This window comes from Phocoena phocoena, chromosome 5 (assembly GCF_963924675.1).
Source record: "Phocoena phocoena chromosome 5, mPhoPho1.1, whole genome shotgun sequence".
Classification (NCBI taxonomy): domain Eukaryota; kingdom Metazoa; phylum Chordata; class Mammalia; order Artiodactyla; family Phocoenidae; genus Phocoena; species Phocoena phocoena.
This window is the reverse complement of record NC_089223.1, coordinates 25,094,535-25,109,401: the sequence shown is the minus strand read 5'-3', so window position 1 is coordinate 25,109,401 and position 14,867 is coordinate 25,094,535. Positions and strand designations below refer to the sequence as shown.

General features: G+C 45.0%; 1 protein-coding gene across 1 annotated transcript in view; it reads left to right on the top strand.

Moving 5' to 3' along the window:
- Positions 1-14,867, top strand: part of ZNF827 (zinc finger protein 827) — a 141,010-nt gene that overhangs the window by 124,243 nt on the left and 1,900 nt on the right. The window contains exons 9-12 of the mRNA XM_065877197.1: positions 852-1,023; positions 1,899-2,065; positions 10,693-10,884; positions 11,246-11,423. Coding sequence (XP_065733269.1) covers positions 852-1,023; positions 1,899-2,065; positions 10,693-10,884; positions 11,246-11,423 — 709 coding nt within the window. The remainder of the gene's footprint in view (positions 1-851; positions 1,024-1,898; positions 2,066-10,692; positions 10,885-11,245; positions 11,424-14,867) is intronic.

The following is a 14,867-nucleotide window of genomic DNA, read 5'->3' as shown; positions in this document are numbered from 1 at the left end:
GACCACCTATAATAATAATGATGCCTTACATTTTGTTGCAGACAAATTTTTTTCCACACTCTTTCCCTGAAGTAGATAAGACAGGTGTTTTCTTTAAGGTGAGCCCACTATTACAAATTCAGAACTAAGGATAGAAAAGGAAGTTGTTCTTTCCTTCCTCTGCTACCATCTGTTACCTTGATCTGTACCTAAAAGCAAAGCCTGCTCCTTTAATTTCCTTAATTAATCAAATGAATTCAGAATGCCACTCTGGAAACAGCCCTGAAACATCGTCAGTTTTATGAAAGGGTTTCTATTAAGAAATCAACTAAAGTTTTTTATTTTATTTATGTAGCATGAAAATTTCCAATTAAGTTATTTCATCTGGAGTCCCTTTAATGTCATTAGTGTTTATTTCTTGGCTAACTCAGGCCTGGAGCTTAGGAAAAATGAGGGGCTTCGCTTACAGACCAGTCCTGGGAAGGCTGATCATATCCCCTTCCTCAGCTCAGCACCCATCCTGGACTGACACGTGTCGGGGCTTGGACACACACACACACACACACACACAAATTATTCTTGTAGCCTGCATGGAGCTCACATTATCAAGAAGAGGGGCCTATAGGTACCCAGGAAAAAGCAGATGGTCCAGTTGCCCCGGAACTTTCTTTCATCTTTGAAAGTCTGAAAGCAGAAGCGACCTGCCATGTGAAGACTTTTTAGATATTTAAAATTCCAAAGTGTTCCCTTTGTCCCCATTAGAAATGAGATTTGAACCCTCCTTTCCTGATACCCTTAAGTGGTCTTTGGCAAGGTGTTGGGATTTCATTTCTGAGAGTGGTTTGGGATTTTTCCTGTCCCTTCTCCCCCAGAGGAAAGAAAATACAAATGCCACTTGTGCCCGTATGCTGCTAAGTGCCGCGCAAACCTGAACCAGCACCTGACCGTCCATTCGGTGAAGCTGGTGAGTACGGACACCGAGGACATCGTCAGCGCCGTCACCTCTGAAGGCAGTGATGGGAAGAAGCACCCTTATTATTACAGGTGAGCTGCCAGTGGAACCTGCTGGTCCAGGCTGCCCAGAGTTTCTTGAACACTCCCTGCCCATCTGCTAGGGCACACATGACAAAGTGTCTTTTCTCAGTCACAGGGCTGAGCTTCCTTTTAATATTGGCTTTGCTTGGATTGAACCCTGTGTTGCACTGACTCCTTCCTGGCTTGGGTGGCCCTGGGAGAGTTAATTAAAAGGGTGGAGGTCTTAGAGGTGGCTTTGTGGAGCGGAGTCCAGAGAGTGGCAGGGCTCAGGGGTGATGAGCTGTGAGGTCTGGACAGCTGGGAAGCTCCCACCTTTGTCACTGAGCACCTCGCTGCTTCCTGAGAATTATCCTAAGGAGAAATGAATCTGAGAACCCTGAGGGAATAGCCCTGGAAGTATTGCATACTTTCCCCTGGCTGTGCTATCCTTTAGTACCCGGAATGGTATGTTTCTCTTCCATATTCAACTGTGAATCAATATTTGGTTTGTTTGCTATAAAATCCCGAGTTTTCGGGCTTGCTATCGAATCCTGCCCGAGTGTATCAGCGCACCAGCTCTGCTGATATCTTGGCAAGGCTGCCCCGCATCTCTTTGCCCGAAGGAGTCAGTTAGGTTAATGTACAGCATCTGGAATCTGTAATTTTTAATTAACTTTATGATTATTTAGCATAGTTTCAGCATGAATGGGACTGTTACATCATGCTAACACTTAGCCTGTCTGGCACAGTGACCACTTCGGAGGTGTCCCAGAAAGTGGAAGAATTTTCTAACGCAAAGCCTTTTGGTGGGAGGAAAACACGTGTCAAGGTCCAGATTTCGGAGTGTACCGCGTGCAACTGGGTAGCCTCCATTTAGAAGCTCACTCTTCTCTCGTCCCGTACAGCTGTCACGTGTGCGGATTTGAGACAGAGCTCAACGTCCAGTTTGTCAGCCACATGTCACTCCATGTGGACAAGGAACAGTGGATGTTTTCCATCTGCTGTACGGCCTGCGACTTCGTCACCATGGAGGAGACGGAGATAAAGGCGCACATCGGCACCAAGCACACAGGTGACCCTCCCTGTCTGCCCTTCTCACCCATCTCTCCTACATCCCCCGCCGCCCCACCTGGCATGGATGTCCTCATCGCCATGCGACGCTGACACTTCCTTCCCGAGAGAGGGACTTTCTCAGGGTAGCAGAGCCACATCCCTCTGTATCCACAAGGCCACTGCCTGGCCTGGCTTATGCCTCGCCCATCTGACAGGTTCACCGGCTCAGGTGCGGTGGAGAGGCGAGGGCTGTTTGCTTGTTCCTCATCCTGATATCATCATTGTAGGTAACAGTCATGGAGCTTTTATGATGCCCCAGGCTTGCACCTTTGTGTCCCAGATCTCATTGAAGTCTTAGAACAACCCTCTGGGGTCAGTACCATCATGGGCATACCATATAGGTGAGAGACTGAGGCTTAACAGAGGTCAGGTATTCTCTCCAAGGTCTACAACCAGGAAGTGACTCCAGATACTCAGACCAGAACACTTTCATGCTAGAGCCACTCTCTGTGACCCTGCTGTTCTGACAGCCCCAGGCAACCCTGGGCAGAGGGCTGCCCCTTTCTGTTTTGCGGGGCCAGAGCCCTGTGCACCTAGCTCTGCAGGCTCTGCCCCTCTTCCCTGAAACTGCAGCCCTGACTCCCTCTAGAATGATGCATGGCGGCTCTGTTCAGGGGCAAAGAAAGCCAGCTTCTCCTGAAACAACTCAGTGGCTCTCTAGCCTGCAGCACTTTTCCTTTCCTATAAAGCTCCGGCCATACTGGTTAACTTCATCCATTTCATGATGTTAACATTTGGACTTCACCACGCAATCGTCCTCTCCCAAGCAATGGTTACAAATGACACCAGCGTGGCGTCATTAAGTGACAGTGAAGAGGAGCTCCCCCTGCGTTTTGCTTACAAGTCATGAGCTCACGTTGCTGACTGCCAGCCCTGGGCGGTGGATCAGCCCCTTGCATCCTCGGCCCTTGAAGGATTCAGGAAGGGGAAATTCCCTGGCAGTTGTGCTGACAATGTGCACGGCCGAGAAGTATCTCTCTGTGCTTTACTGGCCGCTTTGGCTCCGTGGTGCCAGTAGCAATAAACGCTTGCTTTTGTCAGTAAGTGGAGCAGCTATGACTCGGAGGTCTGCAGAGAACCGTTATGCTGAGTGAGGAGGTGCCGTTTTTACAGTCACTTGTCTCACCATAACCATGTTAGCACTGTGGGCAGCGGGTGAGCTGGGAAACCTGTTCCCTCTGAGATGGTGGGACCCCTGCTCTAGCTGGGAAGAACATTCTTGCTTGTTAGCACAGAGAGCCCAGAGTGAAATGCATTGAAGAAGTTTCTTTTGTAACACAGTAGAAGCCTTTAGTGCTGCTGCTATTAAGGAATAAGGTTCTATCCTATTTTATAATCCAGGGGTGCTAGCAAGGTTTTTGTAAGGGCCAGATAGTAACTGTCTTAGGCTTTTCAGGCCATACAGATTTTGTCACTGCAATTCAACTCTGCCATTGGATGGAAAGTAGCAGTAGGTGATATGCAAATGAGTGGGCGTGGTGGCCGTGTGTGATATGCAAATGAGTGGGCGTGGCGGTGTTCCACTAAAACTTGCTTTACAAAAACCCCAGGCTAGATTTGGCCCAAGGGTTATCGTTTGCTGACCCCCAGTTATAAGCTTATGGCCCCACAGTTTGGGTTTCTCGTATTTAGCTGCTGCTTTGAGGTTAGAATTTAACCCAAAATATGTCAGCCTACATCTGTAATCAGTAAGCTGTGTAATTGCAAAGTTATGGTATAAAGCAGTATGTATGCGATATAATATAGATAATAATATACATTCCTGAGAATAAGGAGCTTATGTAAGGCACTGCTGTGTCTCCAGCACCTGGAGCAGTGGCTGCATGGTGTAGGAGGGGAGTAAGCCTTCATCCAGTGAATGAATATAAGTGTGCAAGCACATCTACACACACATGCGCACGCCAAGTAAGAAAACTACTGAAACGTGGCCCTTGCCTGACCTTAGAGTCCACCAACTTATGTATATACAGGCATACCTCGTTTTCCTGCACTTTGCCTTATTTAGCTTTGCAGGTTTTTGGGTTTTTTAACGAATTGAAGGTTTGTGGTAACTCTGCGTCGAGCAAGTCTAATGGTGCCATTTTTGCAACAGCATTTGCACACTTCATGTCTCTGTGTCCCATTTTGGCAACTCTTGTGATATTTCCACCTTTTTCATCATTTTTATATTTGTTATGGTGATCTCTGATCAGTGATCTTTGATGTTACTCTTGCAAAGAGATCAAGACTTGCTGAAGGCTCAAATGATGGTTAGTATTTTTTAGCAATAAAGTCTTTTTAAATTAAGGTTATGTACATTGTTTTTTTAGACATAGTTCTGTTGCACACTTAATATGCTACAGTATACTGTAAACATAACTTTTATACGCACTGGGACACCAAAAGAATTATGTGACTTGTATTATTGCAATATTTGCTCTGTTGGTGTGGTCTGGAACCGGACCATCAATGTCTCCGAGGTTTGCCTGTACTCTATGTGGAAGAAGTTACTTGGGATGGAGGAGAGCACACGTTGAATTCTAGATCCTGACTCTAGACCCCATGTTACTGTAAATAGCTCTGGGAATATAAGAACTCATTTAACTTCTCTGGGCCTCCATCTGTTCCCTGAGTTTTTTTAATGAGTAGGAGATGCCAGACAGGCCTGAGATTCTCTAATTCTGTGAGCCTTGTTCCCTCATTTGACTTACCTGTCGTAGGAATGGGCATCTTTTATTTCAGTACCCTAGGAGATCTGAAGTGCTTTCTTGTTACCTAGTAAAGTTATGATCTACAGGATGAGCTTTAATGAACAGCAGATTTTTACTCAGTCTCTCTTAGAATCCACATCCTTCTTCATACTTCCTTACTGGCTACTCTTGCCCGAGGCACCCTGTGAATGAAGTGCTGAGCGGGTATCTGAGGAACTGTCCTCTGTTTAGTGTTTCTTCAGTGACTCTCCCTTACCCTCTTCCTCCACGGCTCCTTGTCCCTGCACAGAACATCAGCAAGATAAAATATTCCCTCTGGTGCTTCCTAAATGCAAATTTTGCTGCAGTCTTTAAATGTTGCAATAATGGCATTGAGGAATTTGAATAGCTATTTGGAAAATACAACCATCTGTATGTCACGTCACATTGACACCAAAATAAATGCCACATGACTTACCCAATCCCTGTTTACAAATCACCCCTAGAAAGGCTTGAAGAAAATAGAATATTTTTCAAACTTCCAGAGTGAGAAGGATTTGTACAAGCTTAAGGGACAGTAGAAATCACGAAGAAGAAGAATCAAGAGATTTGACACAGGAAAATTTCTCCTGTTTGCAAAAGCAAAGCAAAAGAGAAAGAAAAGGAAAACAAAAACCCACAGTCTGAAAAAAATGTGTTTGTAAAAATGACAAAATGTTAATCTATTTACAACATGAAAAATTCATATAAACTGGTAAGAAACACTTTAGGTCTCCAATTAAAGGATTCACAAAGGACATGAACAGTCAAGTCACAATAAAACAAAGAAAAGCTAATGACTTAACATCAAGAAAAATGTTCAACCTCACTAGCCGTCAAACTAAAACTCAAAAGTGGCTTATCTTTCACCTATTAAGTTAGGAGCACGTCTTATAATGTTACCCACTGTTACCAGAAGCTGCTGATCCGCCTGTGGCCATGGCCTTGCAAAGTGGTAGAACTTTTGAAAACTAATTAGTATATACCAAGAGCCTTGAAAATGTAATGCGCTGTGACCCAGTAATCCTGCTTCTGGGAATTTATCTGTAGGGGAAAAAAAAAACCAGCCAGTGGAATATTAATTTTAACTTCAAATGCAATTTTAAGGAAATAAGTAGAGTAGGATAAGTTTACCCCATGGATATAATAATATCATTTAAAAGTATTAATTCATAATTATTTTCACAGATGTTTTGAGCACCAACTGTGTGCCAGGTATATAAAACAGCATGGGAAAATACAAAGTGTTTGTTATCATTATTATTATATTTTATAAATATTATATGTTATATTTTATAATATAATAATATATTCTTCAATAATGCTTACCATGAGCCAGGCATTGTCCTTAGTGCTTTGCATAGAAAAACCCATTTGAGCCTCACCACAAACATATGAGGCAGGTGCTGCTATTATCCCCATTTTTTAGATGAGGTAATTGAGGCACAAAGTACATACCTTGTCCCAGGTCATACAGCTACTGAGTTGAACAGATGGCATTCAAACTCAGGTATTCTGGATCTTAAGTCCTTATTCTTTATTTTTTAATTTATTTTTTTATCGGAGTATAGTTGATTTACAATGTTGTGTTAGTTTTAGGTGTACAGCAAAGTGAATCAGTTATACATATACATATATCCACTCTTTCTTTCGATTCTTTTCCCATATAGGTCATTACAGAGTATTGAGTAGAGTTCCCTGTGCTATACAGCAGGTTTTTATTAGTTATCTATTTTATATATAGTAGTGTGTATATGTCAATCCCAAACTCCCAATTTATCCCTCCCCCGACTTATCCCCTGGTAACCATAGGTTTGTTTTCTACATCTGTGACTCTACTTCTGTTTTGTAAATAAGTTCATCTGTACCCTTTTTCTTAGATTCCACATATAAGTGATACATTGTGATATTTGTCTTAAATGCTTATTCTTAACCACTATGCAGTTAACAACAACAGTTTTAAAATAAAAATGCTTACTTTTTCAAAAATAAAAAAAGAACACCAAAAATGTAATGTTGTTTGTATTGAGGCAGCAAGAGGGTGGGTACTTTTTTCTGGTCTCAATCTCTCAATTTGTGTCATTTTAAATTACGAAATATTTAGGGTTTTAATGTTCTCTTCAATTGGCTGTCCCAGTGTTTGAGGTTGCCTTACCTGTGCACAGGTGTCCTTCACCAAAAATCTTTGCGATGCTGAAAATCAGCGATGGCTTGGATTGCAGTGAGCCTTGGATTGGGTTGACAAGGGCACCCTGGCTCACTCCCTACAGATACAGTGAGGGGAGATGTGAACTGAGGGGAGAGGAAGCTGTGTAGATGAGGAATTATAAAGAGCGTGGGCTGGGCTGTTTCCCCATGCTGTAGCCCAGAGCGTTTGCCGTGGCACCTCTATATTTATACATTTATTAATTTAGGGAGCTCTCCCCAGTGCCGTAAGCCTGAGGGTACTTGAAGCTATTCTTAAAGATGGTAATTAAAATTATCTGTTTTAATTCTAAGAACTCATTTAAAATAATCACTCATAATATTCTGTTAATAAGACTAGTCTTAGAGGATGGATTTGGTGAAGCAATATCAGGGACTCAGGGCCCCCACTGAAAATATTCTATTTGTCTGCAAACTGTGACTGAACTGGTTCAATATTTAGATAAGAGACTGGCAATCATGGTGCTGGCTTTCCTTGTACCAAGGGAGGAATGTATCCTAAAGGCGTGTTCCATCCCTTCTCGTGGGTCAGTAAGTGAGGTCACCTACTGTCTGTCCAGGAACCAAGTTCACTTCTGCTAAGGAACAAGATCTTAAAAATTGTCAACTTGGGACTTCCCTGGCAGTCCAGTGGTTGGGACTCCGAGCTTCAATGCAGGGGGCGCGGGTTCAATCCCTGGTTGGGGAGCTAGGATCCTGCATGCCATTGCCGTGGGGCGTGCCCAAAAAGGAAAATTAAAATTGTCAACTGAAGTAAGGGTTGGGTGCTCTGGGCATAAGTGCAGCTCTGACAGGAACAGGACTTGAAAACATTGTAAGCCGGTAAATATTTTCCCTTCCTCTTTTTACAAACTTTTTAAAATTAGACAAGTAATTTATGGTCACTCCAGAAAATGTTGAAAATCCAAATAAAAGAAAACAGGCATAAGGCTGATCATTTCATATGCTAGATGTAGCCACCATTACAGCTTTGTTTACTTCTGGATTTTTTATGCCTATATATAAAATATGATTTATATTTTTAATCTCCTAATAAAGGAACTTTGTTTCTAGAGTTTACAATCACTAGATTACTTAATTGGTTGATCTGAAGGGAATGGAAGCACAGACTCCCTACATTTTCAACCCTAGCCTAAAACTATGGGCTTAATTGGATTAAATTGGCTTGGGGAGAATTGATGTCTTAACAATACTGAGTCTCTTGAACATTTACAATGGATAGCTCTCCAGTTATTTGGGTTTATAATGTCCATTTTTATTTATTACAGTTTACCTTCAAGTGATATTATACCTCTTCCTATGTAGTATAAGAACCTCACAATAACTTCTTCTCTCCCAGCCTTTATGTTATTGTTGTCATACATTTACCTATTATAAACCTTATAATACCTTGTTATTATTTTCTAAACAAAATTACTTTTATTATATTTTAAAGAGATTTTAAATAGAAAGAAAAATTCATCTATCTACCCATGCAGTTATCATTTCCAGTGTCCTTCATTCTTTTTGTGTAGATCCATTTTTTTATATTTGGTGTCACTTTCCTTCTGCCTGAAGAATTCTTTTTTAACATTTCTTGTAATTTGGGTCTGCTGGTGATGAATTCTTTTGACTTTCTTTTGCCTTCATTTTTGAAATATATCTTCACTGCGTATAAAGTTTCAGGTTGACAGTTGTTTCTTTCAGTACTTTTATAAAGACGTCACTCCACTACTTCTCACTTGCATTGCTCCCAGTGAGAAATCTTCTGTCATGCTTATTTTTGTTCCTCTGCACGTAATGTAGCTTTCCTCCTCTGGCTGCTTTTAGGATATTTTTTTTTTAATCACTCATTTTGAGCATTTTGATTATGATGTCCCTCGGTATAGATTTCTTTATCTTTGGGGTTCATTGTGTCTCTTTGATCTGTGGGTTTGTGGTTTTCCTCAAATTGGGGAAAATTTTGGCCTTTTCACATATTTTTTCTGCCCTCCCTACCCCATTAGGGACTTTAGTTGAACTTATATCAAGCTACCTGCAGGCGTCCCATAGCTCACTGATGCCCTTTGCATTTTTGTGATTCTTTTTCCTCTGTGTTTCGTTTCAGATCATTTCTATTGCTACATCTTCAGGTTCACTAATCTTTTCTTCTGCCATGTCTAAATTGCCGGCAATCCCATCCAGTGCATTTTTCATCTCAGACATTGTAATTTTCATCTCTAGAAATTTGGATTGGATCTTTTTATATCTTTCATGTCTCTACTTAACTTTCCAAACATGTGGAATACAGTTCCAATAACTGCTCATATGTCTTTGTCTGCAAATTCTAACAGCTTTGTCAGTTCTGGGTCAGTTTTGATTGGCTGATTAATCTTTTCGTTTTGGGTTGGGTTTTCTCGTTTCTTGGCATGCTGATAATCTTCGTTTGGATGTCAGACATTGTGATTGTTACCTTGTCGGGTGCTGTATATTTTATATTCCTATAAATAGTCTTGACCTTTGTCGTAGGATTCAGTTAATTACTTGGCAACTTTGATCTTTTTGGGGTCTTGCTTTTATGATTTGTTAGGCAGGTCTGGAGCAGTGCTCCATCGAGGGCTAATCATTACCCACTATTCAAAGATCTTCCTCAGTTTTCTACTCAATGCCTTGGGAATCATAAGTTTTTCTAATTTGGCCAGTGGAAACAGACACTGTTCTCTAAGCCTTTCAGATGGCTTTTTTCCCTCTAGCTTTGGGTAGTTTCCTCACACACATGCTCTGACCCCTACTCTGCTGAATGTCCTTGAGGGACCCTCTGCAGGTCTCCGGGTTCCTCTCCTGTGCTGCTCTTTCCTCTCTGGTGTTCTGTCCTGCAAAGTCCAATCTCCTCAGACCCTCAGCTCTATCTCCTCGACTCAGTGAGTCTGCCAGGCCATTCCCCAACCCTGCACTGCAGTCCGGAAAGTAAAATCTCTCAAGGCAGGAAGCAGGTTAAACCTAGAGCCTGCCTGTTTTCTTTCCTCTCTCTCAGGGGGTCACTCCTCTTTATTGCCTCATGTCCAATGTTGTGAAAACGATTGTTTGATAACTTTTGTCTGTTTTTTGTCAGTTGATAAATAGCAGTGGTAAATCCCGTCTCTGACACTCCATCTTGCATGGTAGCAGAGGTCTCCTGACACTGGATTTCAATGGCCTCTTGACTTGTTCACTCCTGGTTTTGAGGGAGAGTCCAGTGCCCTGATGAAGAGGATGGACGTTAGTGAAATCTCTGCTCCACCACTTCCTAGCCACGTGACCAAGGCCATGTTAACCTGGCTGTGCCTCCCTTCCTTAGTCTGTAAAATGGGGGTGATAATAGTCATGCCTCATTGGATTTTTGAGAGGATAAAATGAGATAGCGCATTTAAAGCATGATAACCCGTTTAATGCATCTAAAGTTCCTAGAACTTGGTAACACATTCATCTTAGCTATTGTTGTCATTTTATTTTAATTCTTATAAGACGCCAATAAACACTTGCCAATTGAATATGTACTCTTGGCCCGAGAACCACAAGTGTCATCACCATAGGTGACTGGGACCTGGGATCCAGCACTGGGAGATGATGTAGACATGAGGCCCCAAATCCCCCACCCATAATTGCTATTATTCTAGGGTTTTCATCTCCTAAATAACAGACCTGGGTTTGTTTGTTTGTTTGTTTCATTTTTCAGGGGAAGACAGGAAGACCCCCAGTGAATCAAACAGCCCCTCTTCATCCTCCCTCTCAGCTCTGAGTGATTCGGCCAACAGCAAAGACGACTCAGACAGCTCCCAGAAAAACAAGCGCGGAGATAACCTGCTGGTCATCTCTGTCGTGCCTGGGAGCCAGCCCTCACTGAATAGTGAGGAAAAGCCAGAGAAAGGTGAGGGAGGAGGTGGGCTGGTCTACTCAACCCTACCCACTCTGGGGGGGATGACCCAGTCTTGAGAATAAGCCCTTGACAGAAGTGATGTTGGAAAACAGATATTAGGCCTGGGAACAGTATAGTACGTATCATCTAAATTTTACGGGTGCTTTTTGGCTTGATTGGCATCCGTATATGGGGTGGAAAGATGGGGAGTGTGACATTGATTCTGAAGCTGTATGTTTAACACCTTTTAGCCCGGAGGTGCAGGGAACGGTGCCTGGAAGGGTACAGCTGGAGGGTGGGGGGTCTCTGTCCTACTCCCGCCCTCCTGTCCCTCTGCCCCATGCACCCGTACACCCAGCCTCCGTCCTTTCAGGGTTCGAATGCGTTTTTTGCAACTTTGTCTGCAAGACGAAGAACATGTTTGAGCGCCACCTGCAGATCCACCTGATCACCCGGATGTTTGAGTGTGACGTGTGCCACAAGTTCATGAAGACCCCCGAACAGCTGCTGGAGCATAAGAAATGCCACACTGTCCCCACCGGTGGGCTCAAGTAAGGAAAGCAAGTACAGAACCTTTTACTGTGTTGTTTATTAAACACCCTTTCCCCATCCCTACCCCATCCCCTCCCCTGAAGGTTTTGGGGTCATGCAGAAGGGGGGCTTGGCATGGGGGGGGTTAGTCAGGCACCTCTGCTACCTTTAGCTGGATAGGAATTAGATCTGCCCCCCAGGAGGTTGGCAGATGTCAGCAGGAGAATCCATTTCACGAGACGACTTGCCGAAGCAGCTCGGCACAGGCATGCAAGGGTAGAGCCATCCTACACTGCTTGAGTTTCACTCAGACTTGATTTTAAGGGACTTGGGGGTTAGTGTCCCCAGGTGTAAATCATTACACTGACACTGCACTTCATCCTCTATTTTTTAGATGATTTGCCGCAAGTCTTTTAAATAAGCACTACAGCTACCCCATACACACACACCCCCCCCAAATATCGGATCCTTGCCAGTGTGAACAGGCAAGAGGCCCCGTTTTTCATGCAAAGATCATGTGCCTCGTGTCTTCCTGCACATATGCCTTACGCCTTCCCAGGAGCTGGAATCGGGAGCTCCCTGGTGTAGCCTTCGTGAGATCTGACATTTCCGGTCACATGTTCTCCACAGATCCCCAAAGACCTAGACAATGAGCATCATCATTAACCAATATTTGCGACAAGCCCTCTGGTCTGAAGAGAGACCCATCCGTTGTTATCAAATGCACTGTGTGTCTGGCTTGATAATAGGTGCTAAAGGGCAAACAAGGAATAAAACATAATTTCCACCCTTCGGAAATGTACATCCGAGCACAACCAGAGTTTAATCTTCCCAGTGGTTCTGAAATCAGAGTCCCTGTCCAGGAGGCACTCATGGTCTAGTAAAGAGAAAAAAGCATCTGTCCCTGGGCACAGAAAGACATACCACTTTCAAAGCATAATTATTCATGTTTAGCTGAAGTGATCCTGTTATTAAAAGAATGAAAAATGACATTGTACTTAATATAAGAACAAAAAACCTTTTGTTTTTAAACATTTTTATCTTTGAAACTCACAACTTGCCAGAGAAATGGCATGACTGTCCTGAATGGGTGAGGGGTGGAGAGACCCAGAAGGAGCCTGGGAGTCGAGTCGGGGGGCTCCGTGCAGGGTGGACTCCCTGGGCTCCTGCCGGGTCGGGGGGACCCTCCTCAAGAACTTGCCCAGAGGAGCAGCACCTACTGTTGGATCCCATTTTGTTTCACCCTTGGGGATGATTAGGTGGGAGGGGGAGGGGTGGGTAAATGGGATGGGGGGAGGGGCGATTATCATTCCTGACCACCAGTAAATGGGAAATGCCTAGCACGAGCTTATCTGGGAATTTGATTTGGTTTATTCCCACTGTCCCTTTCTAAATATTTATGTACTCATGTTTAAAAAAAAAAAAAAAAAAAAAAAAACCATGTATTTCCGTGGTTAGACTAGCACTCATTGCCCTGCCCAGAAGCCCAGTCACACCCATTACCCGCGGCCCCTGCCAGTTGTGGCTTTGCCAGTTAGGCCCCCTTTCTTCGGGGACCTAAGGAGTCCCGAGCCTCCGACCCACTGGGGAGGATGCAGAGTGAACGCTGATGCTTTTGCGGGTGTAGACACTTCCCATACAGTACTAATGGTCCCCTATGTAATAGTTTATGTTCTAGGATGACCAAGTAGAAGAATACTTTGAAAAACTTGCTAAAGCCTTCTGGCTGTACAGTGAGTCTTTGTTTTGTTTTGTTTTGTTTTGTTTTCCCTTGGCCGTATCAGAGCTTTAGTTTGCCTGAGAGAGTGTCTTTACAATAAGTAACGGGAGCACGGAAAACCCTTAGCACTCTACCTGAGCAGCGAGGGAAAGACTGAGCCGTGGGTCACAGAAATGTCCTTAACGTGAAACAGACTGCCGATGTCTAAATTGCTTTTCTGTGATGGGACTGCTTGTACTCTATATCCTGTTCATAATGCAGATCAAATAAGATTATACTATTATTTTTCTTTTGCCGTAGCTCAGGACAGTGGTGAGTTTCAGACTCCTCTAGGTAAGGCCCAGCTTGGCGTAGGGGTTGTGTGTGCACCTGACCTGGGAATGGGCTTTATATTTCTCTCGTGTGCACTCTTCTGTGAGCTGAGGTTCCGAGGCTAACGGCGGGCTTGGTGCTGAGGCGCAGTGCACGGGCACTGGGTGTGTTGGGCTCTGCTGAAAACCTCTCCAAACCCTCTGAGGACAATTCACTCCCAGGCCCTGCCCTGCAGGTGCCAGGCCAGAGCCGAGGCAGCCACTTTTGCATTTGCATTCTTTTGGTAAAGAGAGCACACACAGGCTACAGCTAGCATATCAGTCACCGACTCGAGCCCGGCAGCTTCTACAGAACGAAGCTCAGCAGAATCCGTAAACCTGCCCTCTCTGTTTTCCCCGCCCCTCCGGACAGCCGGGAGGCTTGTGGGTAGCGTAGCCTCACTGCCTAGGATGGAGAGACCCAGGCTTTGTCCCAGGGCACAGCCAGCCCGATAAGGTGGCAGAGCTGGGACTGAAACCGTCCCTTCTAGATAGACTCTGCCTAAATGACTTGCAGAGACCAGTCCAGTAATGAATCAGCGCCCACCATGTGCTGAGTACTCTACCGAGCACTGCAGAGAATGCAGAAGAAAAGGGGGATATGGTCCTGCCCGCTGAGAGTTTGATTATTTCCATGATGTAATAACATTAATCATTAATAATGCATTAATAATGTCTTCAAGCTCCAGATAGCAGTCGCCTCCCTCCCGCCATCCCCCATTCCTAACCGGGCTGGTGGGTGGGCTTCCTTCTGCCGAGCCCACCCCTGGTCCTCCCCTCCCTTCCCTGATGGAGACCCCAGGGCTGTAGGAGGCAGGTTTTAGGAGCACAGGTCTCTGCATCTACACACACACACTCCCACACACACACACACACCCAGGCCTTCTCGTCCTAACCACCCTTTAATCAGCACGATTCTGACCCCTACGACTTTCTGTCTGCTGGAGGCAGCTCTCCCCCTATAAGCTGTTCTTCAAAACTCTTAGCCTTTCTGCGTGTGCTTGGTGTGGTGCATGAAAAGTCGATTCTCTGTGTTGCTCCCATCTCGAGGGGAGGTCGTGAGGGTTAGCCCTCGGCCGAGGCCACCGGGGGCGGGGGCCGGGGAGGGCTCCGAGGGGCCGGGCGGGGAGGACGGAGGGGAGAACAGCTTAGGCGGGCGCCCCCTCCCGCACTGGCTCTGCTCCCCTTCCTGGGGGCCGGCGTCCGCGGGCGCAGCCAGGAGACCCCGAGCAGGCCGACGGACGGCTCCAGAAGAGGGTCCTCGTCGCCCCCGCAGGAGGCGGCAGGGCCGGGCTGGGCAGGGAGCAGGCCGGGCCTTGGAGCTGGGAGGGCGGCCGAGGGCAGGCTGTTGAGGCGGGGAGCAGCCGGGCGGCCGCCGAGCCCGCGTGGCTGAC